We start from the raw sequence: 25,860 nt of genomic DNA, 5'->3' as shown, positions 1-25,860 counted from the left end.
TGACAAAGAAGGTCACTGCATAATACTAAAGTTATCATTTCAATAAGAGGATATAACCCTGATAAACATACATGCACCAATATTGAAGCACCTAAATATATATTTTTTAAAAACTTGGAGGACTTTAAAAGAGAGATTGACAGTAACACAGTCATAGTAGTGGATTTTAACACCCCACTAACTGGACAGATATTCTGGACAAAAAAATAACAAATAAACAGTGACCCTAAAATCAGATGAATTTAATTGACATTTATAGAAAATTTCATCCCAATAATACAAAATATACATTCTCCTCAAGTGCACATAGAACATTCTTAAATAGATCACGTCTATTATAATACAAAAGAAGTCTTAATAAATTAAAAAAGATTGAAATTATATCAAGCATCATTTGGATCACAATGACATAAAACTAGAAATCATTACAATGAAAAATACTCAAAAATATTCAAATACATGGATACTAAATAGTATATTATGAAACAATGAATGGGTTATCAATGAGTTCAAGGAACAAATAAAAAACTTCCTGGAAACAAATGAAAATGAACACACAACAACCAAAAATCCTGAAAGGGAAGTTCATATCATTACAGACCCAAAAAGTAAGAAAAATCTCAAATAAACAATCTAACTCTATATCTAAAAGAAGTAGAGAAAGAACAACAAACAAAGCCCAGAGTAAGTAGAAGGAATCCTATTTAATAAAGAGGGAATATGCAAATTGTCCATCATGCCATCACAAAGATGGCAGCACCCATAGCCACAGATGGTGGTGTTCAGTCCCCTCAGCCCCGCTGGAGTCCCCCAGTCCTTTCAGCCCCACCAGGGGAGGCGGTGGCAGGCACACAGTGTGGCCAGAGTTCCACAGTCCTTTCAGTCCAGTAAGGGGGAGAGGGGGAGGCGGTAGGTGCACAGTGCATCCAGACCCACCCTCAGCCCCCCAATTGCCCAGTGCTGGCCCGAGGCACAGGCAAGCCACAGATGGTAGCTTCCTGACGCCCAAGCTGCAGGCAAGCCTCGGATGCCAGTTGCCAGCTGCCCAGAGCCACCCAAGGCTCAGGTAACCAGGGTTGGCCAAGGCTTGCACTGCTGGCAGTGGTAGCAGCAGAGGTATAATGGGGTCATTGCCTTCCCCTGATTACTGGATCACCTCCTGCCCCTGAGAGCTCCTGGACTGTGAGAAGGGGCAAGCCAGACTGAGGAGACCCCCCCGCTCCAGTGCATGAATTTTCATGCACCAGGCTGCTAGTTAAACAATAAAGATCATAGTGGAAATAAATGACATGGAGACTGAAAAAAATACAAAAGACCAATAAAACCAAGAGTTAGTTCTTCAGAAAGATAAACAAGATTGAAGAACCATTAGCCAGACTCATCCAAAAACAAAGAGAGAGGATGCAAATAAATAAAATAAAAAATGAAAGGGGTAATGTAACAGTGATATCACAGAAATATAAAGGATTGTAAGAAAATACTAAGAACAACTACATGCAAACAAATTAGACAACCTGGACAAAATGGACAAATTCTTAGAAACATACAATCTTCTAAAACTCAATCAGGAAGAATCAGAAAATCTGAATAGACCAATAACAACTATTGAAATTGAAACAGTAATAAAAAAACTCCCAGTAAACCAAAGTATTTGACTAGACAGCTTCTCAGGTGAATTTTACCAAACATTCAAAGAAGAACTAACACCTATCCCCCTCAAACTCTTCTAAAAACTTCAAGAGGAAGGAAGGCTTGCAAGTTTTCTTTATGAGTCCAACATTATCCTAATTCCAAAACCTGACAAAGACACTAATTATAAATAAAGTTATAGGCCAATATCCTTGTAGACCACAGATACCAAAATCCTCAACAAAATATTAGGAAATTGGACCTAGCAACACATTTAAAAGATCATACAATATGACCAAGTGGGATTTATTCCAGGGATGCAAGACTGGCACAATAATTGCAAATCAATAAATGTGCTACATCACAAACAAAATGAAGGATAAAAATCATATGACCTTATCAATAGATGCAGAAGAAGCATTTAACAAAATCCAGCACCCATTTATGATTTTTAAAAAATTATCTTCAAATTATCTCCTGCATTGAGTCAGTGTACATCATAGTGATTGGTCGACTGGTCAATCTGGTCCTTCTTCCATTCAGTCTCTGGGCTTTTATTATATAGGATAGCATTGGAAGTCCTAGTAACTACGATCAGACAAGAAGAAGTAAATAACATCCAAATAGGAAAGGAGGAAGCAAAACTGTCATTATTCCCAGATGACATGATATTGTACATAGAAAACCCTAAAGAATCCATCAAATAATTACTATACTTAATAAGCGAATTTGGCAAAGTAGTAGTATACAAAATTTATATCCAGAAATCAGTGGCATTTTTATACATCAATAATGAACTCTCAGAGGAGAAAAAAAAATGGCAGCGGAATAGACAGACATGTCCCGAGCCTTGTCCCTGAGCAGATAGAAAGAACAGCTGAGGGTTGCACTGGGAGTGTTTGTTAGCGAATTAAGGTACAGCTATACTCCAGGAGGTGAGGGACAGCTGTATGGGATTCCCCTGACTGGGAAGCCCCCACTGCTGCTGGGTTCCCTCCCAGAGCCAACAGCTCCGACAGCTCGGAAACGGGGAAAGTAGATGTTACCAGAAGCCTAAAAATCTACAACTGTAGTACCCACTGAACAGCTGAAAACCCAGAACACCGGTCCCCAACTGGCACAAACATGCAGATTCAGAGGAGCTCTACACTCCACCACAAAAAGTGTATCCCAGATTTCGCCTGGGATAAGGTGAGGTCTCTGGTCCCTGCAAGAGGGAGAAACGCACATACTGTGGGAGCTGAAGGACCGGGGCTTAGAAAAATTTGTGGCTGTTGGGGCTGGCATGATCTGTGAATGTGGAAGGGGGTCCTCAGAGCTGCAAACAGAAGGGATCTCTAAAATGAAACCCATTTTGATCTGATGCAAAAGGACAGCCTAAAAATATTTTAAAAGTGTGCCACGTGCTTAGATACAAGGGGGGAAAAGGTAGTTTGCACACTTGTGCTTTTCCTTCTTCAAATCCTTGCTTCTGATTACTAAGCACAATACATAGGATCACCCTATGAGACTGCAAGGGAAAGTTGTTTTTCTGGAACCTGGGGATCAGAGCAGGGAGTGACCATCAAAGAACCAGCTCTTAGACAGCCCACTCCCACAAACTGGTATAGAGTGCCAGAGGGAAAGCAAAATCTAAGCACAGGCTAGAGAGGCCCTATAGATCTGGAGGTCAATCCAGAAACACTGCCACCCAGGGGTTGAATCACAAATTGACTCTTGTGTAATCACAAATAAAGAAATACAAGAAATTAAGACACAATGCCTGCTTAAAAATCAGGAATATTTCAAAACACGGAGGAGCAGTGGAACGCAGAGAACTGCAATGCTGTCTTGACTGGGAAGCAGGTGTACTAAACAGAATAATAGAGGAAGTGAATGATCTTCACTACTGCACTTTTTTTTTTTCATCTTTTACTTAAGAAATTATTTTTCCTCACTTGATTTTACCTTTTTAATTATTACATTTTTATTTTCAATCAGTATTATTACTACTACTATTTTACTTAAAAAGTGTCATTTTATTTTCTCTTTAGTTTATTTTGGGATTAGTGTTCATCTTTTCTTTTCTTTTTTTAAATATATTTTATTGATTTTCTTACAGAGAGGAAGCGAGAGAGATAGAGAGCTAAAAACATCAATGAGAGGGAAACATCGACTAGCTGCCTCTTGCACTCCCCCTACCGGGGATGTGCCTGCAACCAATGTACATGCCCTTGGCCGGAATCGAACCTGGGACCTTTCAGTCCGCAGACCGACGCTCTACCGCTGAGCCAAACTGGTTTCGGCTATTTTCATCTTTTCTTTAGCATATTTTCACTCTATCTCAACTCTACTTTTATGCCATCACTCTATTTCTAACTTTTCTCCTTTTGGTGTCCTGTTTCTCTTACCCTTTTCCTGCTTTAGATTTTCCCTATTTTTTTTTTTACACTCTGTTAAAATTTCACCCTACTTACCGTATTTTTCGGACCATAAGACGCACTTTTTTTCCCCCCAGAAGTGGGGGGAAAAAGTCCCTGCATTTTATGGTCCAAATATAGCCTACACATATACTGTAAAAAAAAAGTTTTTTTACTTGCCCGGCTCTGTGTGGTCTCTGTGTGCTTGCCCGGCTCTAAAATGGTTCTAAATGCTGCTGTTTACTTTACAGGGTTGATTACATGTGTTTATGACTGTGATGTTGGGTTTTAATGCACATAAAATATTTTAGGACACTATTTGTTTCAGAATCTTTTTTTCTTCATTTCCCTTCTCTAAAAACTGGTGCGTCTTATGGTCCGGTGCGTCTTATGGTTGGAAAAATATGGTATATATTTAATTTCCCATCTCCTGCTTCAAGTCCAAACACATCTCTCTCTTCTCTGTCTTCACTATCCAAAAAATTGTTTTTCTCTCTATCCTTTTGTTGTTGTTTGCATGAATGTTGATTATATAGATTTTTTATGCTTTTTTTTGTGAGATTGTTTTGCTTACTTTTTTTTTCTTCTGTTTTCCCTTGCCTCACTTGATATTAGTTGTTGTTTGTAGTTTGTATTAATCTCCAAGTATTTGTTGCTGGAATTTGTTGGGATTAGTGGCTGTTCTATTGGAGTTTTCTCCCCAAAAATATAGTTTGTTCCCCTTTTCTCTCTTATTCTCTTTCTTTTCTCTCTTACTTTATTTTCCTTTTTCCAATTTCATTTTGGCACTCCTTTCTCTTTTAATTATTATTTTTTCTCTCTTATTTCTCTTCTATCCCCTAATTTGCCTTTCTCTGGTGGTCACCTTTATTTGGAGTTATTGATATTGTGAATACATTCCTGTTCAGTGCCTTATGCATTTTACTTGGTTGTATTGTATTTGTGCCTTTAAATCAACGCAGGAGAGAGAGAGCTACATAGCCAGACACCCGTAGAAGAGAGACCATGGGGAGACAAAGAAACAGCCCACATATGAAAGAAAAGCAGGCATCGCCAGAAAAGGAAGTAAATGAAATGGAGGCAAGCAACCTGACAAAGAAATAATTCAGAGAAATGGTCATAGAGGGATTGAAAGGATGGAAGACAAATACGACAATATGAGTAAGAACCAAGAGGAAATGAAAAAGAATCAAGAAAAAAAATGAAAAATGACATCGCTGCTGTAAAGTACTCAATAGAAAGCATTAAGAGTAGAGGACAACATCAGTGAACTAGAAGACAAAGTAAAAAAAATACTCAAGTAGAGCAGCTTCTAGGAAAAAAAAAAATTAAAAAGCAGGAGGGGAACACAAGGGAACTTTGAGACAACGTGAAACAAAAAAAATCCACACATCGCTTCTCGGCCTTTTGGCTAAGATCAAGTGTAGTATCTGTTCTTATCAGTTTAAAAAAACATCCACAAAATAGGGCTTCCAGAAGGAAAGGAAACTAAGCAAGAAATAGAAAACCAGTTTGGAGAAATAATGACAGAAAACTTTCCTGATATAGGAAATAAAAAACCCACACAAATCCAAGAAGCTCACAGAGTCCCAAGCAAAATGAATCCCAAAAGACTGATGACAAGGCACATTATAATTAAATTGGTAAACACCAATGGCAAAGTAAGAATCTTAAAAGCAGCTAGAGAGACACAGAAAGTTACCTACAAAGGAACCCCCATCAGACAAGCAACTGATTTCTCAACATAAACTCATCAGGTCAGAAGGGAATGGAATGAAATACACAAAGTCATGCAAAGGAGGGGTCTGAATCTAAGAATATTGCACACAGCAAGGCTATCAATTAAAATTGAAGGTGAAATCAGGAGCTTCACAGACAAAAAAGGACTAAAGGAATTTATTATGACCAAACTGACAATGCAAGAAATGCTAAAGGGTCTGCTGTAAAAGAAAAGAAATAGATAGTGAAGAAGGAACACAGGGGTAAAGAATTAAAATGGTAACAAATAAGTACCAATCAATAATAATTATAAATGTAAATGAATTAAATGCTCCAATCAAGAGACATAGGGTAACGGATTCTATAAGAAAACATGACTCATATATTTCTCTCTACAAGAAACACAACTCAGAAAAAAAGACTCACACAGATTGAGGGTGAAAGGATGGATAAAAGTTTTCTAGGAAAATGCCAAGGGGGAGGATCCAAGATGGCTGCACAGGTAAACACCTAACCGCAGCTGCACACAACAATTTCAATAAAATACAACTAAAATATAAAATGGACATTGCCAGAGCTACAGGAAGTAGACTGACTGCAAATTCTACAACAAGAAGGAAAGAGAAAACCAGAAGGATAATCAGAGGAGCTGTAAAAGCCTAAGGTACAGAGACATGATACGCACGCACGCACGTGTGGAGAGGACAGAGCCGGAGAGGAGGGGGAGGCTGAGTGTCTGGTTGGCGTTCCCTAGCAGGAAGGAGATAAAAGCTTCAGACTGTGCTGAACCCCAGTTCTAGGCCAGACCCTGGGGGCCCAGGCTCAAACAGAGGGAGCCTGAGCTGTGAGACAGAATTTCAGGGGAGCGGCGAAAGGCAGAGCCCCCGGAGTTGCGCACATTGCGCGCAGAGGATGGACTGTTGACTCTGATGCTAGATCGCCCTAATGGGAAGGAGACAAAAGCTTCGGACTGTGCTGAGCCCCAGTTCCGACTGCTTTGAACCCCAGTTCTAGGCCAGACCCCGGGGACCCAGGCTCATACAGAGGGAAACTGGGCAGTAAGGCAGAAACCCAGGAGAGCAGTGAAAGGCAGAGCTCTCAGGAGAAGGGATAGTTGGCTGTGCTGCAGGATTGCCCTGGTGGGAAGGAGACAAAAGCTCCAGACTGAGAAGAGCGTGATAAGGAGCAGGAGCCGCCTCCAGGCGCTGGCAAGGAGCTGGGCAATAGGGCCCCTGGGGGGGAGGTGCCACTGGGCCCTCGACCGCTAATCACGGGCCTTGTAGCCAAGGCTGGGGGCTACTTCCTGGGCGGTTCCAACCCTGGCAACAGGCTGAAGCCGCACAGGAGGCCACAGAGAACAAAGGGGCAATGTGGGCCAGCCTGCTGAGCTTCTAGGACAAGGAGGAAGAAACTGAAGTTTTCAATGTGAAGAAGTCAAGTTATAGCAAAAAGATAGTAAAATTACTTAAGAAAGAATACAAAGAAGATCTTGAAAAAGCGAAGATTAAGACAGAACTCAACTCATCAGCCAACATTGAAACACAAATGAGTTTAAAAAAAAAAAAAAAGACAGAATTTCGGGGTGGCGGCGGCCAGGCCCAGAGCGGCCAGGCCCAGGGCAGTGGTAGCCAGGCCCGGAGCAGCCAAGCCTGGGGCAGTGGCAGCCAGGCTTGGGGTGGCGGTGGCCAGGCACAGGGCGGCCAGACCCGGAGCAGCCAGACCCGGAGCAGCTGGGCCTGGAGCAGCAGCAGCCAGGCCCGGAGCAGCGGAAGCCAGGTCCAGAGCAGCAGCAGCCAGGCCCCAGAGCAGCAGCAGCCGGGCCCATAGCAGCTGGGTGCAGAGTGGCAGAAGCCGGGCCCAGAGCAACCAGACCCGGAGCAGCAGCGGCCAGGCCCGGAGCAGCTGGGCGCGGAACAGCTTGATCCTCGCCTGCCCATGCCCCAGGGCTGCTTCTCAGACATGGCTGGAAACTTTTGGGGGAACTTGAGGGTCTGCTGAATCAAGTAATGAAGGCTTAGATCTGGATGTGTTGAGTTGTTGTAGCGCTGGGGTGTTGATGTGTGAATGCCTTATGTGGGGTCTGGATGAGGTTGGTTGATCTATTTGGATGTGTCTTTTATTTGAAGTGTATCCTTGGGAATGTGGAGGTATTATTGATTTGAGAAAATGCTAAGTAACTGATTTGCTACCTGAAAAATTTAAAGTTCTAAAAGTTTAAGGTCTCTAGCCAAAAAGAGGTTTTAAAGCTAACACCTTAATTTTAATGGAGAAAGGGTAGGACATGCCCTTCCTACCCAGAACAGGTAATCCAATTCCAGCCAGCAGTTATCTTTAAACAATGTGTTCATTTACATTTGAATGGCTACGCCTTTTGATAGCCCAAGGGCAAGTTTACATGTAAACAAGTTTGCTTCTCAGTTCCCAGGGCAGAAAAAACAAGGTTTAAAATTATTAGATTTTAAAATTTATTCTTAAAAATATAGAAGTTTATTAATTTAAAAAAAAACAAGGAAATTGAAAAACCTGATGAACAATATTAACTGTTGATTATAATAGAATCAGAGATACGGGAGGGGAGTGGACTGACAATTATCAGGGAAAAGGGGAATGGTGGATGCGGGAAGAGACTGAACATAAACTGTGCACCTATGGATGAGGACAATGGGGGGTGGGGAAAGGGCAGAGGGTAGGGTGAGAATCTGGCGGAGGGGGAAAAAATGAGGAACTTTTGTAACAATAAAGATTGATTTAAAAAAAAAGTTTTCCAGGCTAACGGAAATGGAAAAAAGAAAGCTGGGGTAGCAATACTTATATCTGACAAATTAGATCTCAAAGTGATGGGCATAATAAGAGATAAGGAAGGCCACTTCATAATACTAAAGGGAGCAATCCAACAAGAAGAAATAACTCTGGTAAACATATATGCACCCCAAATAGTAGCACCCAAATACATACAAAAACTCCTGGAGAATATCAAGGGAGAGATTAACAGCAATAAAATCATAGTAGGAGACTTTAATATCCCACTATCACCATTGGACAAATCCTCTAAACAAAAAATCAGCAAAGAAAAATCAATCCTAAATGACTCATTAGACCAGATGGAATTAATTGACATCTTCAGAACATTTCACCGCAATGCCACAGAATATACATTCTTTTCAAATACACATGAGTCATTTTCAAAAAAGGACCATATGTTGGGTCATAGGCAAAGTCTCTTCAAATTCAAGAAGATAGAAATCATATCAAGCATCTTCTCAGATCACAGAATCATAAACCTGGAAATCAACTACAATAAAAACAATCCAAAAAAATCAAACACATGGAGAATAAACAGCACGCTATTAAACATGACTAGGTTACCAGAGAGATCAAGGAAGAAATAAATAAAAAAAAATGTAATCACAACAAATGATAATGAAAACACAACAATCTAAAATCTGTGGGACACAGTGAAAGCAGTCTTGAGAAGGAAGTTCATACCTCTACAAGCCTACTGCAAACAAAAAAACAAACAAACAAAACAAAACAAACAAACAAAAAGATAACACAAGAAACAATGGTAATATACTACCTAACTCTACAACTCAAAGTGTTCAAAAGAGAGCAACAAGAAAAGCCCAGTGTAAGCTGAAGGAAGGAAATAATAAAGATCAGAGCAGACATAAACAACATAGAGACAATACAAAAGATCAATGAAACCAAGAGCTGATTCTATGAAAGGATAAATAAGATTGATGAACCTCTAGCCAGTCTCACCAAGAAGCAAAGAGAGAAGACCCAAATAAACAAAATCAGAAATGAAAGAGGTGAAATAACAACAGACTCCACAGAAATACAAAGGATTATTAAAAAAAATACTATGAACAAGTCTATTCTAACAAACTGGACAATTTGGAGGAAATGGACATATTCCTAGAAAATATAACCTTCCAAAACTCAATCAGAAAGAATCTAAACTGCTCAATATGCCAATAACTATGGAAGAAATTGAAGCAGTCATAAAAAAGCTCCCAGCAAACTAAAGCCCGGGGCAAGACAGCTTCACAAGGGAGTTTTACCAAACACTCAAGGAAAATCTAAAACCTATCCTCCTTAAAGTATTCCAAAAAATTCAAGAGGAAGGAACACTTCCAAGCTCCTTCTATGAAGCCAGTATCACCCTAATACCAAAACCAGATAAAGATAACACAATGAAAGAGAATAATAGGCTAATGTCCCTCATGAACACAGATACCAAAATCCTCAACAAAATTCTAGCAAGTCGGATCCAGCAGTACATCAGAAAGATCATATACCATGAACAAATTGGATTTATCTCAGGGATGCAATGATGGTAAAATATCTGCAAATCAATAAATGTGATACATCACATAAACAAATTGAGAGATGATAATCACATACTTGCTGGAAAACAAATCAGTTTCATTAAAAAAGAGATGTTGAAGCCAGGAAGACTGGTCAACAACTTTAATTGCTCTAACCTTTAGTTGAGATATTGTTAGCTGAAGCAGAATCTACCTTGTTTGTCCCATGAAAGTTTCTGTTATTTCCTGCCTAATGGCTACATGTAAATTTCTGTTTATGTCGCCTATAATGTTTTCCCCAAAGCCTCAATAAAAGGGGATGGCAGGGCCAGAGCAGGGAGTAGTAGTCCACTAGAGTTGGACTATCGCCTGCCCCCCCCCCCCCCCCCATATTGCCAAATTGAATTTCTTCAAGTCTCTTTTCATTTGTGTGTGGCCCTTCTCCAGAAGCTGAACCCTGAATTGGAACTCTTTCTATGCGGGCTTTGAAAGAGAGTCCTGTACATACTCATATCAATTGATGCAGAAAAAGCATTTGACAAAATCCAGAACCCTTTCTTGATAAAAACTCTCAACAAGGTAGGAATAGAAGGATTATTCCTCAATATAACAAAAGCTATATATGATAATCCCACAGCTAACATCATATTAAATGAGCAAAAACTAAAACCATTTCCCAGAAGAACAGAAAAAAATAAAAAAAAACAGGGATGCCCACTCTCACCACTCCTGTTCAACAGAGTACTGGAAGTATTAGCCATTGCAATTAGACAAGAAGAAGTAATTAAAGGCATAAAATTGGAAAAGAAGAAGTAAAGCTATCCTTATTTGCAGGTAACATATTGTACATAAAAAACCCAAAAGACTCATCAAAAAACTAATAGACTTAATAAATGAATTTGGCAATATAGCAGGATACAAAATTAAAGCCAAGAAATCTATGGCCTTTCTATACACCAATTAACTTACAAAAATAGAGATTAAAAAAGCAATCACATTTACCATTACACCAAAAAAATTAATATACTTAGGAATAAACTTAACTAAGGAGATAAAAGACCTATATGCAGAAAACTACAGGACAATGAAAAAGAGATAGAGGAGGATATAAAGAGATGGAAGAACATACCATGTTCATGGATTGGTAGAATCAACATCAATAAAATGTCCATACTACACATGCAATCTATAGATTCAATGCACTCCCCATTAAAATATTCATCTGGAATTTAAAAAAAAAGACCCTGAATAGCCACATCAATCCTGAGAAAAAAAGAATAAAGTAGGAGGGATCTCAATACCAGATTTCAAGCTGTATTACAAAGCCACTGTTCTCAAAACAGCCTGCTACTGGCACAAGAACATATTTATACACCAATGGAATAGAATAAAGAATCCCAGATCAACTCTCCCCAGTGATACCAACAACAAGCAAGGCTTAACAACAAGACTGCACACACAGCTCACGAAGGTCTTCACAAAGACTGTCCACTTCAGGTGACTGGGAAGGCTGAGTTCCTGGGCCCTGCTAAGAAACCTTGCACACAAAGCTACTCCATCAACTCAGGGAAGTAGCTTAAATGCAGAGAAGAGGCAAGCCACAAAGGAAGGAAATGGAGGAAAGCAAAAGAATGGACAAAGTTCAAAACCACAGTTATAGGTTTTTCAAGAATTTTGTAGAAAAGGCTGATAAAATAAAGAAGACCTTTGAGGATATGAAAGGGATCAACTAGAAATAAAGCATACAGTGACTGAAATAAAAAATATTATACAGAGGCCTAAAAACAGACTGGAAGATCGCAATAATTAAGTCAAAGATTTGGAACATAAAGTGCCAGAGGACACTCCTCTACAGAAGCAAGAAAAGAAGAGAATCCAGAAAGTTGAAGATAGGGTAAGGAGCCTCTGGGACAACTTCAAGCGAACCAACATCAGAATTATGGCGGTCCCAGAAGAAGAGAGAAAGCAAGATACTGAAAACCTACTGGAAGAAATATTGACAGAAAACTTCCCCCATCTGGTGAAATAAATAGATTTACAAGTCCAGGAAGCACACAGAACCCCAAACAAAAGGAATCCAAAGAGGACCACACCAAGACACATCATAATTAAAATTCCAAGAGCAAAAGACAAAGAGAGAATATTAAAAGCAGCAAGAGAAAAGCAGTTGGTTACCTATAAAGGTGTACCCATATGATTGTCAGCTGATTTCTCAACAGAAACTATGCAGGCCAGATGGGAATGGCAAGAAATATTCAAAGTGATGAATAGCAAGAATCTACAACCAAGATTACCAGCAAAGCTATCACTCAGAATTGAAGGCCAGATAAAGAGCCTCACAAATAAAAAAAAATGCTAAAGGAGTTCATCACCACCAAAACAGAATTATATGAAATGCTGAAAAGTATTCTTTAAGAAGAGGAAGAAGATAAAGATAAAAATTATGAACAACAAATACGTAACTATCAACAAGTGAATCTAAAAACCAAGGGAATTAAAAAATCTGATGAACAATATTAACTGGTGAATATAATAGAATCAGAGGTATAGAAAGGGAGTGGAGTGATGATTCTCAGGAAAAAGGGGAGTGGGGGGTGTGGGAAGAGACTGAACAAAAATTGTACACCTATGGATGAGGACAGTAGGGAGTGGGGAAAGGGCAGAGGGCGGGGTGGGAACCTGGTGGAGGGGAGCAATGGAGGGGAAAAAGCGGAACAATTGTAATAATCTGAACAATAAAGATTTTTTTTTAAAAAAAATCAATAAACAACAAGGATATGGAGAAAAGAAAACTCTAGTGCATTGTTAGGAATGAATATGGGTGCAGTCACTATGAAAAATAGTACATAACTTTATTTAAAAAAAATTAAAAATGGAACTGCCTTTTGACCCCATGATCTCACTTTTAGTTATATGTCCTAAGAATTGCAAAATACCAATCAGAAAGAATATATGTACCCTAAGTTTATAATAGCATTATTTTTAGTAGCTAATATCTGGAAACAGCCCAAATGCCCATCAGTAAGAGATTAGATTAAAAAAAAAAGCTGTGGTACAGTTACACAATGGAATACTATATGGCTGCAAAAAAGAAGGATCTCTTACTCTTTGAGACATCATGGAGAATATTATGCTAAGAGAAATAAGCCAGTCAAAAAAAAGCAAAATATAACATGATCTCACTTACATGTGGATTCTAAAGAACAAAATAAACTGTTGAACAAAATAGGACCAGAGGAATGAATGCATGGAACAGGTTGGCAGATGGCAGAGGAGAGGAGGATGGGAAGGACAGGCAGAGATCAACCAAATAATACATAGGACATAGATAATAATATGGTGAATGCTAGGAGGGGCAGGGGCAGAAGCAGGGTGGAGAGAGGCAAAGTGAGGTGGGGGAGAGATATATTTAATACAGTCAACAATAACAAAATACTCTCAGCTGATTTCTTAACAGAAACTTTGCATGCCAGAAGGGATTATCATGAAATATTCAAAGTAATGAAAAGCAAGTATCTAAAACCAATATCACTCTAACCAGCAAGATGTAATTTAGAATTGAAGATCAGACAGAAAGCTTCCCAGACAAGAAAAAGCTAAAGGAGCTCATCACTACCAAGCCAGTATTATAAGACATGTTAAAGGGTCTTCTTTAAGAAGAAGAAAAAAATAATTGGCAGTAACTACATATCTATCAACAATTACTTTAAATCTTAATGGATTAAATTATCCAATCGAAAGACATAGAGTGGTTGAATAGATAACAAGATCCATACATATGCTATCTACAAGAGACTCACTTCAGATCAAAAGACATCCAAAGACTGAAAGTAAAGAGATGGAAAAAATATTTCATGGAAATGGAAAAAAAAAAGAAAAAGAAAAGAAAAGCTGGGGTAGCAAAACTTATACCAAACAAAATAAACTTTAAAACAAAGTCTATAACAAGAAACAACCCCCCCTCTACCCCACAGAAAATCCACATCTAGGTATTTATACAAAGAAACCCAAAACACTAATTCAAAAAGACATATGCATCCATATGTTCATTGCAGTATTATTTATAATAGCCAAGATAAGGAAGCAATCTAAGTGTTCATCAATAGACTATTGGATAGAGAAGAGGTAGTGCATAGTATATACAATGGAATATGACTTGGCCACAAAAAGAATTAAATCTCACCATTTGCAATAAAACAGATGAACCTAGAGAATATTGTGCTTAGTGAAATAAGTTGAATAGAGAGGGCCAAATATCATAATATTTCATTTACTTGTGGAATCTAAAGAACAAAACAAACAAACAAAACAGGAACAGACTCATAGATATATGGAAATTTTTGATTGTTACCAGAGGGAAGGTGATTTTGGAGCTGAATGACCAAGGTGAAGGTATTAATAAGCACAAATTGATAGTTCCAAAACAGTCATGGGGATGTAAAATATAGCATAGGGAATATAGTCAATAATATTGAAATAACTATATATGATGCCAGGTGGGTACTAGATTTATTAGGATAATCACTTCATAGGTTATATAAATGTCCAATCACTGGGTTGTACAACTGAAACTAATATAATATTGTATGTCAACTTTATTTGCAAAATAAAAAAATTATTAATCATAAAAAGACCTGTACTTGAAAAACTACATGACATTGAAGAAATAAATTGAAGCAGATACAAATAAATGAAAGCACATATTGTGCTCATGAATAGAAAAAAATTGGCCTCATTAAAATGTCTATATTACCCAAAGCAACCTATAGATTCAATGTAGTTTCTATCAAAATACCAATGGCATTTTTCATAGAACAAGAACAAATAATCTAAAATTTATATGGACCCACAAAAGACCTTGAATAGCCATAGTAATCTTAAGAACAAAATTGGAAATATCACACTACTTGATAGCAAACTATGCTGCAAGGCTATAGTAATCAAAACAACATGGTACTGGCATAAAAACAGGCATAGAGAACAATGGACCATAATAGAGAGACCAGGAATAAACCCATGCCTATATGGTCCATTAATACATGACAAAGAAGGCAAGAACATACAATGGGGAAAAGACATTCTATTTAATAAATGGTATTGGAAAAATTAGACAACAACATGCAAAAAAATGAAAGATCTTCTTCACTGATACTGCCCATAGGGCAATGGAAGCTAAAGAGAAAATAAACAAATGGGACTACATCAAAATAAAAAGCTTTTTTACAGCAAAAGAAACCATCAACAAAACAACAAGAAAGCCCACGGTGTGGGAGAACATATTTGCAAATGTTACCACTGATAAAGGTTTAGTCTCCAACATCTACAGACAGCTTATACAACTAAATAAAAGGAAGATGAATAATCCAATTAAAAAATGGGCAATGGACCTAAATAGAATATTTTCAAAAGAAGACAGAAGGAAGGCCAAAAGGCACATGAAAACATGCTCAAAGTCACTAATTATCTGAGAGGTGCAAATCAAAACAACAATGCGGTACCATCTCACACCTGTCAGAATGGCCAACATCAACAAATCAACAAACGACAAGTGTTGGCGAGGTTGTGGAGAAAAAGGAATCCTCTTGCACTGCTGGTGGGAATGCAGAGTGATGCAACCACTGTGGAGAACAGTGTGGAGTTTCCTCAAAAAACTGAAAATGGAACTCCCATTTGACCCAGTAATCCCACTCCTAGGAATATATCCCAAGAAACTAGAAACACCAATCAGAAAGGATATATGCATCCCTATGTTCATAGCAGCACAATCTACAATAGCTAGAATTTGGAAACAGCCTAGGTGCCCATCAGCAGAGGATTGGATCCAAAAACTATGGTATATCTACACAATGGAATACTATGCTGCCATAAAAAAGAAGGAATTCTCATCATTTGCAGCAACCTGGATGGAATTGGAGAACATCATGCTGAGTGAAATAAGCCAGTCAATGAAAGAGAAACACCCCATGACCTCACTTATTTATGGATAATAAAGAACATTATAAACCGATGAACCAAAAGATAGATATAGAGACAGTAAAGCAATAAGCAGACTGTCAAATTACAGGTAGAGTAGGGAGATCTAGGGGAGATAATATATCAACCGAAGGACTTGTATACATGCATATAAGTACAACCAATGGACATAAAACTCTAGGGAGGGAGGGTATGTATGGGAGGAGGGGGGGGCAATGTTAAAATATGTTATATATATATATATAACTGGCAGTAATTAACACGGCATTTTTGGCCAAAATTGTATTGCCATCATTAATTACATTCTCACATTTACAAAATATTATCTTAAATTTGCTTTAAAATGAATCTTATTGCTGCCTAAAAAAAAAAAAAAAAAAAAAAAAAAAGAAAGAAAGAAAGAAAGAAAGAAAGAAAGAAACTAGACGGCCTTCATACAACATACACAAGAATGAACCTTAAATGTATTAAAGGGTTCAGTGTAAGACCGGAAACCATAACATTCCTGTAAGAAAACACAGGCAGTAATCTCTGACCCCTCCTTAGGTAAGGGAAACAAAAGAAAAAATGGAAAAATAAACAAATGGACCTATATCAATCTAAAAAGTTTTTGCAACAGTTGGTTAGAACGTCATCCTGATATTCCAAGGTTGAGAGTTCAATCTCCGGTCAGGGTACACATAAGAAACAATCAATGAATGCATAAATAAGTGAAATAACAAAGCAATCTCTCTCTCTCTCTCTTTCTATCTTTCTCTCTCTCTCAAATCAATTGAAAGATAAAATAAATTCAAAGTTTTTTCATAGTAAAAAAACAAAACAAAAGACAAACACCAATACAAAAAGATAATCTACTAAATGGGGAAGATATTCACCAATATTACTCTGATAAGAGGTTAATATTCAAAATTTATAAAGAACTTCTTAGCACCAAAAACAAAAGCAAATAACCCAATTAAAAATAGGCAAAGTACTTATATTTAGAAAGACTATACATAGCCAATAGACATATGAAAAGATGCTCAACATCACTAATTTCACACCAGTCAGAATGGCTATCTATATATATAAAAGCCTAAGTGACCATCAGTACAGAACGACAGGAATGACCAGAACAACCAATCACTAGGATGCACACTTATCTCCAGGGGGCAGATATTCAACACAGGAGCTGTCCTCGTCCCGTAGGCCCCAATCTCTGATGGGGCCTGCTAGTCAACCTCCTGGTCCCTCCCTGCAGCTGGGCCCCAGGCTGGGATGGGGAACTGGGGGTGAGTAATGATGGATGCAGGTAGTGAGAGAAAGAAGAGGAGTGAAGCAGGGAGGTAGAGAACCATGCAGTGGTGGCGCATGGGCAGTGAGGGAAGGAGGAGGTGGGGAGGCAGGAAACCTGATTGGCTCTGATTGCTGAGCCTGTAGTTATTAATAAATCAACAAACAACAGGTGTTGGAGAGAATGTCGAGAAAGAGAACCCTGTTGCACTGTTGGTTGGACTCAAATGGGTGCCCACTATGGAAAACAATATGGAGGGTCCTCAAAAAATTAAAAAGTATAACTTTTTTGATGCAGTAATTCCACTTCTGGGTATTTATCTGAAGAAATCTCAAACACTAATTTGAAAATATATATATGTTCATTGAAGCATTATTTACAATATCCAAGATATGGAAGCAACCCAAGTGCCCATCAATAGACAATTGGATAAAGTTTAGTACATATATACAATGGAATTTTACTCTGCCATAGAAAAAAATAAAGTCTTAACCACTTGTGACAACATAGGTGCACCTGGAGGGTATTATGCTTAGTGAAATAAGTCAGACAGAGAAAAATAAGTTCCATCTGATTTCACTTAATATGGAATCTAAAGAACAAATAAAATCACAAACAAAACAGAAACAGACTTATAGATACAGAGAACAAACTAATTGTTCCCAAATGGAAAGGGGCTGAGTGAAAAAATGAAGGGATTAAGAAATACAAATTGGTAGTTATAGAATAGTCACAGGAATGTAAAGTACAGCATAGGGAATATAGTCAATTATGTTGTAACTAGAGGCCCAGTGCACGAAATTCATGCATGGGAGAGAGGGAGGGTGGTCCCTCAGGTGGCCTATACCCTCTCCAATCCAGGACCCCTCGGAGGATGTCTGACTGCTGGTTTGTCAGAGATCCATCTTGCAATCTGGGACTGTTGGCTTCTAACCACTCGACTGTCTGTCAGCCTGATTGCCCCTAACTGCTCCCCTGCTGGCCTGATCACCTCTAACTGCCCTCCCCTGTCAGCCTGATTGCCCTCAAGTGCCCTCCCTTGCCAACCTAATCACCCCTAACTGCCCTCCCCTGCCAGCCTGATTGCCTCCTAACTGCTCCTCCTGCCAGCCTGATTGCCCCTAACTGCCTCTACTTCAGCCCTTGCCACTGTGGCTTTGTCGGGAAGGATGTCTGGTCTAATTAGCATATTACCCTTTTATTAGTATAGATAGCTATGTATGGTGCTAGCTGGGTACTAGAATTATTGGGGGGATCACTTCATAAATTATAGAAATGTCTAACCACTATGCTGCACACCTGAAACTAATATAAAATAATATTGGATGTTAACTTTAAAAAATAAAATAAAGCTCAGATGAGTACTTTTCCTTGGAGAGAGGGAGAGTGATGTTTGAGGACTGACACAAATGTTGAAAAGTATTTCCTACATTCAATTTCTGAGGGATTGACCTATGGATGCTTATCATATTTTATTTACGTACAATCCACAATCTATAATGGTTTATCTAATGTTTTTTCAACTTTATGATGGTGCCAAAGTGATACACATTCAGTAGAAGCCCTACTTCAAATTTTGAATTTTGATCTTTTTATTAGTTAATGATATGGAGCATGATATTGTCCTTGATGCTTGGCCCCACAGCACCCATGTAATGTAAGTGTTCTGAGCCTTTTAAGGTAGGCTAGGCAAAGCTACGATATAGGTTAGGTGGGTTAAATACATTTTCCATTCACAATATTTTCAATTTACAATGGATTTATCAGACTATAACCTCATTGTAAGTTAAGGAGCATTACATATTTATTATGTATTTGTTTATATTTTCTTCTGTATATACAAAATATTCTACCTCAAGAAAAAGAAAATTGAAGAAGCAAAATCATAAGGGATTGATTGGTGTTGTCCAGTCCTGTGCACGTGCCTAGGGTGGAGCCAGCACAGGGTGGGAGCTTGAGATGACACAGTGTATTAGAAGCTTCAAACTCAAGAAAGAATATAAAGGCTACAGTGGGTCAGAAATCACATGGCAGCAGCAGCAGGCACCTAGCCTGCACAGCGTAGGGGATGTGGAGCCTGAATCAAGGGGAAAGGTGGGAGGTCCACTCCTCCAGGCTAGGGAAGCCATAGCAATTTCTAGAAAGTGCGTGCTCAGTAAGATGGGGGCCAAGGTCAGAGGCCCAGGAGCACTGTCCTTTGTGAGAAATAAGAGCCCTTCAAGCTGAGGCTGAACAGAAAGGTGGTAGCTCCTGGGTGGGTCAGCAGGGTCACATACTGCTGGGAGGGCACCACTACAGGAGCCACTGATGACCTGTCTAGAGCTCTTCCATGGAGATAAGACAGGAGCCAGACTGAGATGGCAGAGCAGTGACTCTGGAGGGAAATGAGGTCAGCAGTGGATGCAACCCTCAGAAGTTTGGCTGAGATGACGAGGAACAGCAACTAAGAAAAGGCAAAGTCCAGGGAGGCATTTTATTAAACTTTTAAAATGCTCTTTTAAAGTTCCTAATCTGGTTTAGCCCTACCAAAGCAGAAAAAAAAGGGCCTCAGACCTTACCCTTATGCTGGCAGCTGAGCCCCAGAGATGGTCACTGGGGCTGAAGCATAGCTGCAGTGGCTTGAGGAAGGGAGGTGCTATCTACTGACTTGTTCAGAGCTGCTGCTAGATGTGATGGGAAAAGAGAAAGAAAACTGACATTTAGTTGTTTTTATTTTATAGAGAATACACCCTTTTTTGCCTGCCTGCACCTGACAGACTGCTCCTACCACCTGGCCCTGTGCCACTAGTGGGGAGGGACAGGGTTGATCCCCAGAACCTGGGTGTGCATCTTGGTTCCTTCACATTCTAGCTGACTGGTCTAGGCAACCTCCTCACTTTCTTTGAGCCTCTTTGGCTCACTGAACTTGAGGCTAACTCTTACCTCATCAGTGTTATTGTGAGGACGGAGGGCAATAATAGGATAGCTCAAAGAGCAGAGCACATGGTAACTACTTACTAAGTTACCTTTTAGATCAATGTTATCAACCTCAGAACCATTGCTGTAGAGCCTAAGACTATCGGAAAACACAGATATTTATGTTATGATTCATAACAGTAGCAAAATTATAGTTATGAAGTAGCAACGAAAATAATTTTATGGTTGGGGTCACCACAACATGAGGAACTGTATTTAAGGGTTGTGGCATTAGGAAGGCTGAGAACAACTGTTTTAGAGTAAAAAAACAGAAGACGTGGCTAGTGTTGCCCTGCCTCCCGGCCTCAGAAGTTTGTCCCTGTGCAGGTGCCTGGGGTGGATCCAGTAGGGTAGATAGGGTGGTGGGTGGGAATGAGTGTCCTTGCAGAGGGTCCATCCAAATCTGAGGTGTGAGTGTCCACTCCTCAGATTTGGCTGGACCCACTACACTCTCTCTCATGGTGCTCAGCAGTCGCTGTCTGCAAGGGCCTCCCCAGATCCTCAATGGCTGGGCATAGGCCCTCCCCTCAGTCCTTAGGAAGCACCACTGCCTGGGCCACAGGGTGCAGTTGTCATGGGGATGATGGGCCTGCTGAGCTGCCTCCTTAGCAACAGGACTTCCAGGTCAGTTACCATGGAAACAGCATCCACTCAGCCATTGGTGATGGGAACCAGGTTCCCTGCCCTTTCTGAGGACTTTTCTTTCTACCATGAGGGTGGGGCACCACAGCACTCCCTGAGCAGCCAGGAGCCCCCAGGGACTTGGCTTTTCCAATGGCAGATCACTGTTTCTCTCTACTGGGCAAGGTCACAGGCTTACAGGGACCTTCTGCACCAGGGGTGGCAGAGACTATCATCTGAGGGCTTTACAAGGGGTCTAAGGGCCAGGCCTAGCAGCCTCCCCTTGCAGTGGGGAGTGGGCAGAACTTTCTAACAAGGCCTAAATTCAGAGGATGCCCTCAGGTTCCCTAACCCACACAGAGTCCAAAGTCCTTGGCCACTCTGATAGGCAATCCTCTTTCCTGGTCATGAGATCTCCAGCTCGGTAACCTTTTGTTCCCTAGCTGCCCTCCAGCTTCTGAGGGCCTAACTGACCAGGCTAAGATGGTATAGCCCTGTTTTTTAGCCATCTGGAGCTCATGTGCACATTACTACCCCCCTCCTCCTTCAGGGAGCATCAGGTAGTCCCAGGGACTCTGGCAGCTGGGGTGGGAAGGATCTCAGTCAGGGTCTCCCCCACCACTGACAAAGGATGCACACACATTCTCTCATCCTCCTCCTTACTCTCACCAGCCCACACACAGTGCACAGCTGCCTCCAGTGTCCACAAGTGCTCTAGGCAGGGCAACGGCCGCCAACCTTTTGGACCTCAAGGACCACAAGTTGGCGATCAGTGCTGTAGGAGACCTGTCCACTGTCCTCCACAGCCTTGCTCCTGAGCCTCCAGTATTCATTCCCCAGCAACTTCATTCCCCCCTCAATCCCTGGCCCCTAAAAAAAGGCAGCATTATTGGATTATTTATTTATTTATTTATTTAAAGAAAATATGCAATACGGCACATTTACCGTTTTCTGTTTTAAAAGTGGAAGATTTGAAAATTGTTTGTGGGGATAGAAGGGCCTACTGACTGGACTTGGCTTCCCTAGCCTCCAGAGTGGCTGCACTGGGTCAGAGCTTTTATAAAATGTGTATGCGTGTGTGTAGAGGGTACTGAGGCCAGCCCTGATAACAAGGGTGTGTCCTCACTCCTCATGCCACTGAACCCTCCACACTCACTCCTGTTCCTTTCCTATTTCCAGGGCTACTGTGGATATAGATTAAGTAAGCCTTCAGGGGTGTGTGCAGAACTCAGATTGAGGTTTCTGTTTAAAATTTTCCAGCTCTGAGAACTCCCTGGGTCTGAGGGGACTTCTGCCCAGTAATGACAAAGGCCAGGTGGCTCCCTAAGACCCAGGATCCTCACCTCCTCCTGTCCTGAAAAACAGCTTCCCATTGCCTGTGGCCCATCACTGGAGATATTGACCTGTCCCACAGCCCAGGACAAAGCCAGCATTTAGCTGGAGCACAGAGGAGAGCTCTTGGAGCATGGATCAGTCTTCCTTACTATTCAGGTCTTGGTAGCAAACCTGCTCCTACCCTGTAGAGGCAGACCACTGAGCTTGACTCTAGAATCTTGTTGGAAAGGAGGATTATACCTAAGGAGCTTCTATAATCTGAGCTGCTTTCACAATGACTCCCACTCTGAACCTGCTTCTGGCTCCTAGTTACCTGCAAAATCAGGGCCAATCTCCTTAGCTTGGCACCCATGGCCTTCCCTCTGACCACCTGGCTCCAGGATCTCCTCCCAAAGTCCCCAGCTCCACACTGTACATTTATCTTCATCATATCCCCACTGAGCACTCCATCCCACCCACCTTTCTAACTTCCTTCCTTCCCTTCCCCACCCTCTCTAACTTTCTAACACTTCTCACATCTCAATGCACACACATTGGCTCAAGCCTACCACTGGCCACACACCTTTCTTAGGCCCTTCGGGAAGCCCAGCCATCTCCTATGCCCTAAGGTCATAAGTCCTAGAGCCATCAGCCAAAGCTCCCTGGGCTCTCACCATAGCTTGCTGGAGCAATGGGCTGGGTGTGAGGAGAGGCAGAAGAAGCATGACTTATTGAGCACCTACTATAGAATGTTCCTGGTACTAGGCTGGGCATTTCACATATTCTGCTTTTCTCATCCTGTCCTCATATATACTTGTAGGACGGCACCATAATTATTCCCATTTTACATTTGAGGTAACAGACTCAGAAAGGTCAGATAATTTGTCCAAGATCACACAGATAAGGCAGGGCTGGAATTCAGACCAGGTCTGGTTCCCTCCATAGTCTGGTCTCTCCCTCTGTATCATGCTTGAACACTAACTCAGCCCCTCTCAACAGTTTTTTAATGGAAGGAACCTAGGCTTTGGCCTAAGCAGGCATAAATTAGAATCTCAAATCAGGCCCAGCTCTGTTACACCTAGCTACATGATTCTGGAAAAAGTACCCCAAACTCAAGTTTTCTCATCTGTGAAATAGGGAGAATCAAAGTACTTATCCCATGATCTTTGTGAAATGGAAGGAGTTAATGTGTGTAAAATGTTGAAACAGTGCTTGGCACAGAGCAGACTCAACCAGAAGTACCCTCACCTCCCACTGTGCCGACAGGGAACTGAGGGCCACAGCGGGGACAGGATGTGCTTGAGGACCTACAGGAGGCACAGTTCAGAGTCCTCTGCTTCCATGTGGTGAGAGGTCAGGCTAGAAATGGATATGAAACCAGAGATGGGGAGAGAGGGGCCTGCTGAGAGGTATTGGGGTCCTCTTCCCTGAGGACTGGAAAGAATACTCCCCCCAGACCTTGCGATGCCCAGCCTGTGGGCTATGGTGGGCTGCTGGATGTAAGGTGACCTGGGTGTCCCGGCAACATTGGGTTAAATGAAATTGCACACATGTGAGTGGCTATCTACATGGCTCAACAGAGTGCTACATAGCTTATACATATACATTACATACATATACAGATCTTGCTAGGTTTGTAGTAAAAAAATGCAAAATTCTCAGGACCTTGGCCCCATTTTGTTCCAAGGACTCAGGAGACTGGGGCTCCCCAGGAAAACCACCAATGGCAGCCCCTAGAAGACTCCCAGCAGTGAGGCACCAAGTTCACTGCTAAGGGAATGGTGGTGGCTGGTGCCCTAAAACAAACACAATGACAGGTCTGCTCTAGGGACCCCAAACATGGGTAGGCCTCACCCCTGCCAAGGCCCAGCAACACACCTCCCAACCTTGCTCTGGCTTTTGCTTTTGAGCTTTGCCTAACTCCCCCTACTTCTGAGTATTAAAATAGTCTATAAAAGCAAGTGACTAAAAATTTATAGCTCTAAGAATACCTGGTTATTTTCTGCTGTCTTTTGTTTCTCTGGTGTGAGGTTTTTTTTTCTTTTTTAAATTATGATTATTATTAGTGTATCTCCTAAATCACAGTTAAACCTGAAGGAAGAAAGAAGAGAGAAAAGAGAGGAAGGAGCCCCAGTTCATAGATTGGATGGCAGTTTGGATCGCACTGGCTCAGCCCTGGCCCCAGGTTCCCTCTGGGAAGCAGCAGTCAGAGGGGACTCCCCAGAATAGGCGGCTCTTGCCCCAAACAAACAAAGAGGGGGTGGCAAAGAACCTGAGGATGTCTTCTGAGGCAGATTGACATGATGGCCCGAGGAGGCACCATAGGGCCTCCCAGGGGGATCAAGGCCCCCACTGCAGCCCCCAGTTTTAGGGAAAAGTGGGAAGGCAGCCACAGACTCCCTAGAGAAGTGTGGGGAGGCTCTGTGGAGGGTCTGTGCCCCATCCTGGGGTAGGGCCGGCTGAGAGGCTGAGATGAGCTTGATGTCCTGGGTTAGGCGGCCTGGGGTGACAGGTGGTGTGCCCCAGCGCTGGGGAACCTGGAGTGGTGGGGGGCTGGTTATAGGTGGCAGGAGCAAGGAACCATGGGAGCCAGGGGCCTGAAGTGGAGCATTTGGAAAAGTTCTTGGGGGGGCTGGGCTGTGGCCAGGGGGGCTGAGACGTCTTTGGGGGGTAAAGGCTATATGATAAGCCTCCCCAGAGGCCCCTGCCATTGATGGATGCTCAGGCTGCCATGGAGGTGTCTCTGGCATACTTGGTGATCCAGCAGCCAGACCTGAAGACAACTCCCCAGGAGGCTGGTCAAGCTGCCCTGGACTAGAGGATGGGGACCTGGATGAAGGTGGAGGTGGCAGGAAATGGGCCAGGAGTCCCAGGCCTCCCTGGGGCCCTGGTAGTGAGGGTAGTGGCTGGTTAGCCTGTGGGGAGTTGGTGCCTGGCAGTAGTGGGGTGAGCAGGGGTGAGTCGGATGAGGAGAGGGAGCCACCCAGTGCTTTGTGGAAGAGGCCAAATCCGGCTATGGTGGTGGAAGCTGTGTTGGCGGATAGTGTGGGAGCTGGAGAAGAGCCACAGACCCTGGGAGGTGGAGAAGAGCTGGATGAAGACAGGAGAGGGCTCAGTCCAGCGGGTGCAGAGAATCCAGCCAACTGTTGGATGTGGAAGGAGGAGGAAGATGGTGTATCCAACTGGGATAGGCTGCTGGTGGGTGAGGCAGAGCCCAGTGCAGAAGGGATGAAAGACTGCAGCCGCTTCAGATGCCTGGGTGTCTGCCCAGGCCCGAGGCTGCTGAGCTTGGGGCCTGGGGGAGGGCGGAAGATGGCAGTGGGCAGACGTGGGTGGTGGGTGAGGGCTATGGCTACAGAAGTGGTGGCTGCGGCTGCCTGCAGCGGTGCCTGGATCAGTGGGGTCCAGATGACAGGTGTGGTGGTCGGGGTGGCGGAGGTGGCAGCCTGGATGCGGTGTGCACAGTGAGCCATCTTGCGGTCGTGCTGCACAATCTGCTGGATGATCTCATTCTCCTGGTAGTTGAAGACACCTGAGTTGAGGTCATGCTGGACTTTGTGGAGAAGAATGGAGTTCTTCTTGCCTGGGCCACAGAAGGAAAGCAGGGGCTCAGGGCAGAGGAGAGGGGGAGCCTGGTCCACCTCCCTTCTGCCCTCTTGCCCAGTCC

At 41.9% G+C, this 25,860-nt stretch overlaps 1 protein-coding gene and 1 pseudogene across 1 annotated transcript in view; one reads left to right on the top strand and one right to left on the bottom strand.

Moving 5' to 3' along the window:
• The first annotated feature begins 5,419 nt into the window (after window positions 1-5,419).
• LOC118709632 lies at window positions 5,420-5,592 on the top strand (annotated as a pseudogene).
• A 16,196-nt stretch (window positions 5,593-21,788) lies between these two features.
• The window catches only part of HCN4 (hyperpolarization activated cyclic nucleotide gated potassium channel 4), an 81,725-nt gene continuing 77,653 nt past the window's right edge, over window positions 21,789-25,860 (bottom strand). Inside the window, exon 8 of the mRNA XM_036456516.2 lies at window positions 21,789-25,776. Coding sequence (XP_036312409.1) covers window positions 24,329-25,776 — 1,448 coding nt within the window. The 3' untranslated portion in view covers window positions 21,789-24,328. The remainder of the gene's footprint in view (window positions 25,777-25,860) is intronic.

The sequence above is a fragment of the Pipistrellus kuhlii genome, unplaced genomic scaffold, assembly GCF_014108245.1.
Source record: "Pipistrellus kuhlii isolate mPipKuh1 unplaced genomic scaffold, mPipKuh1.p scaffold_m20_p_1, whole genome shotgun sequence".
Lineage (NCBI taxonomy): Eukaryota > Metazoa > Chordata > Mammalia > Chiroptera > Vespertilionidae > Pipistrellus > Pipistrellus kuhlii.
Note: the sequence above shows the minus strand (reverse complement) of the source record. Positions and strands in the feature narration are given on the sequence as shown.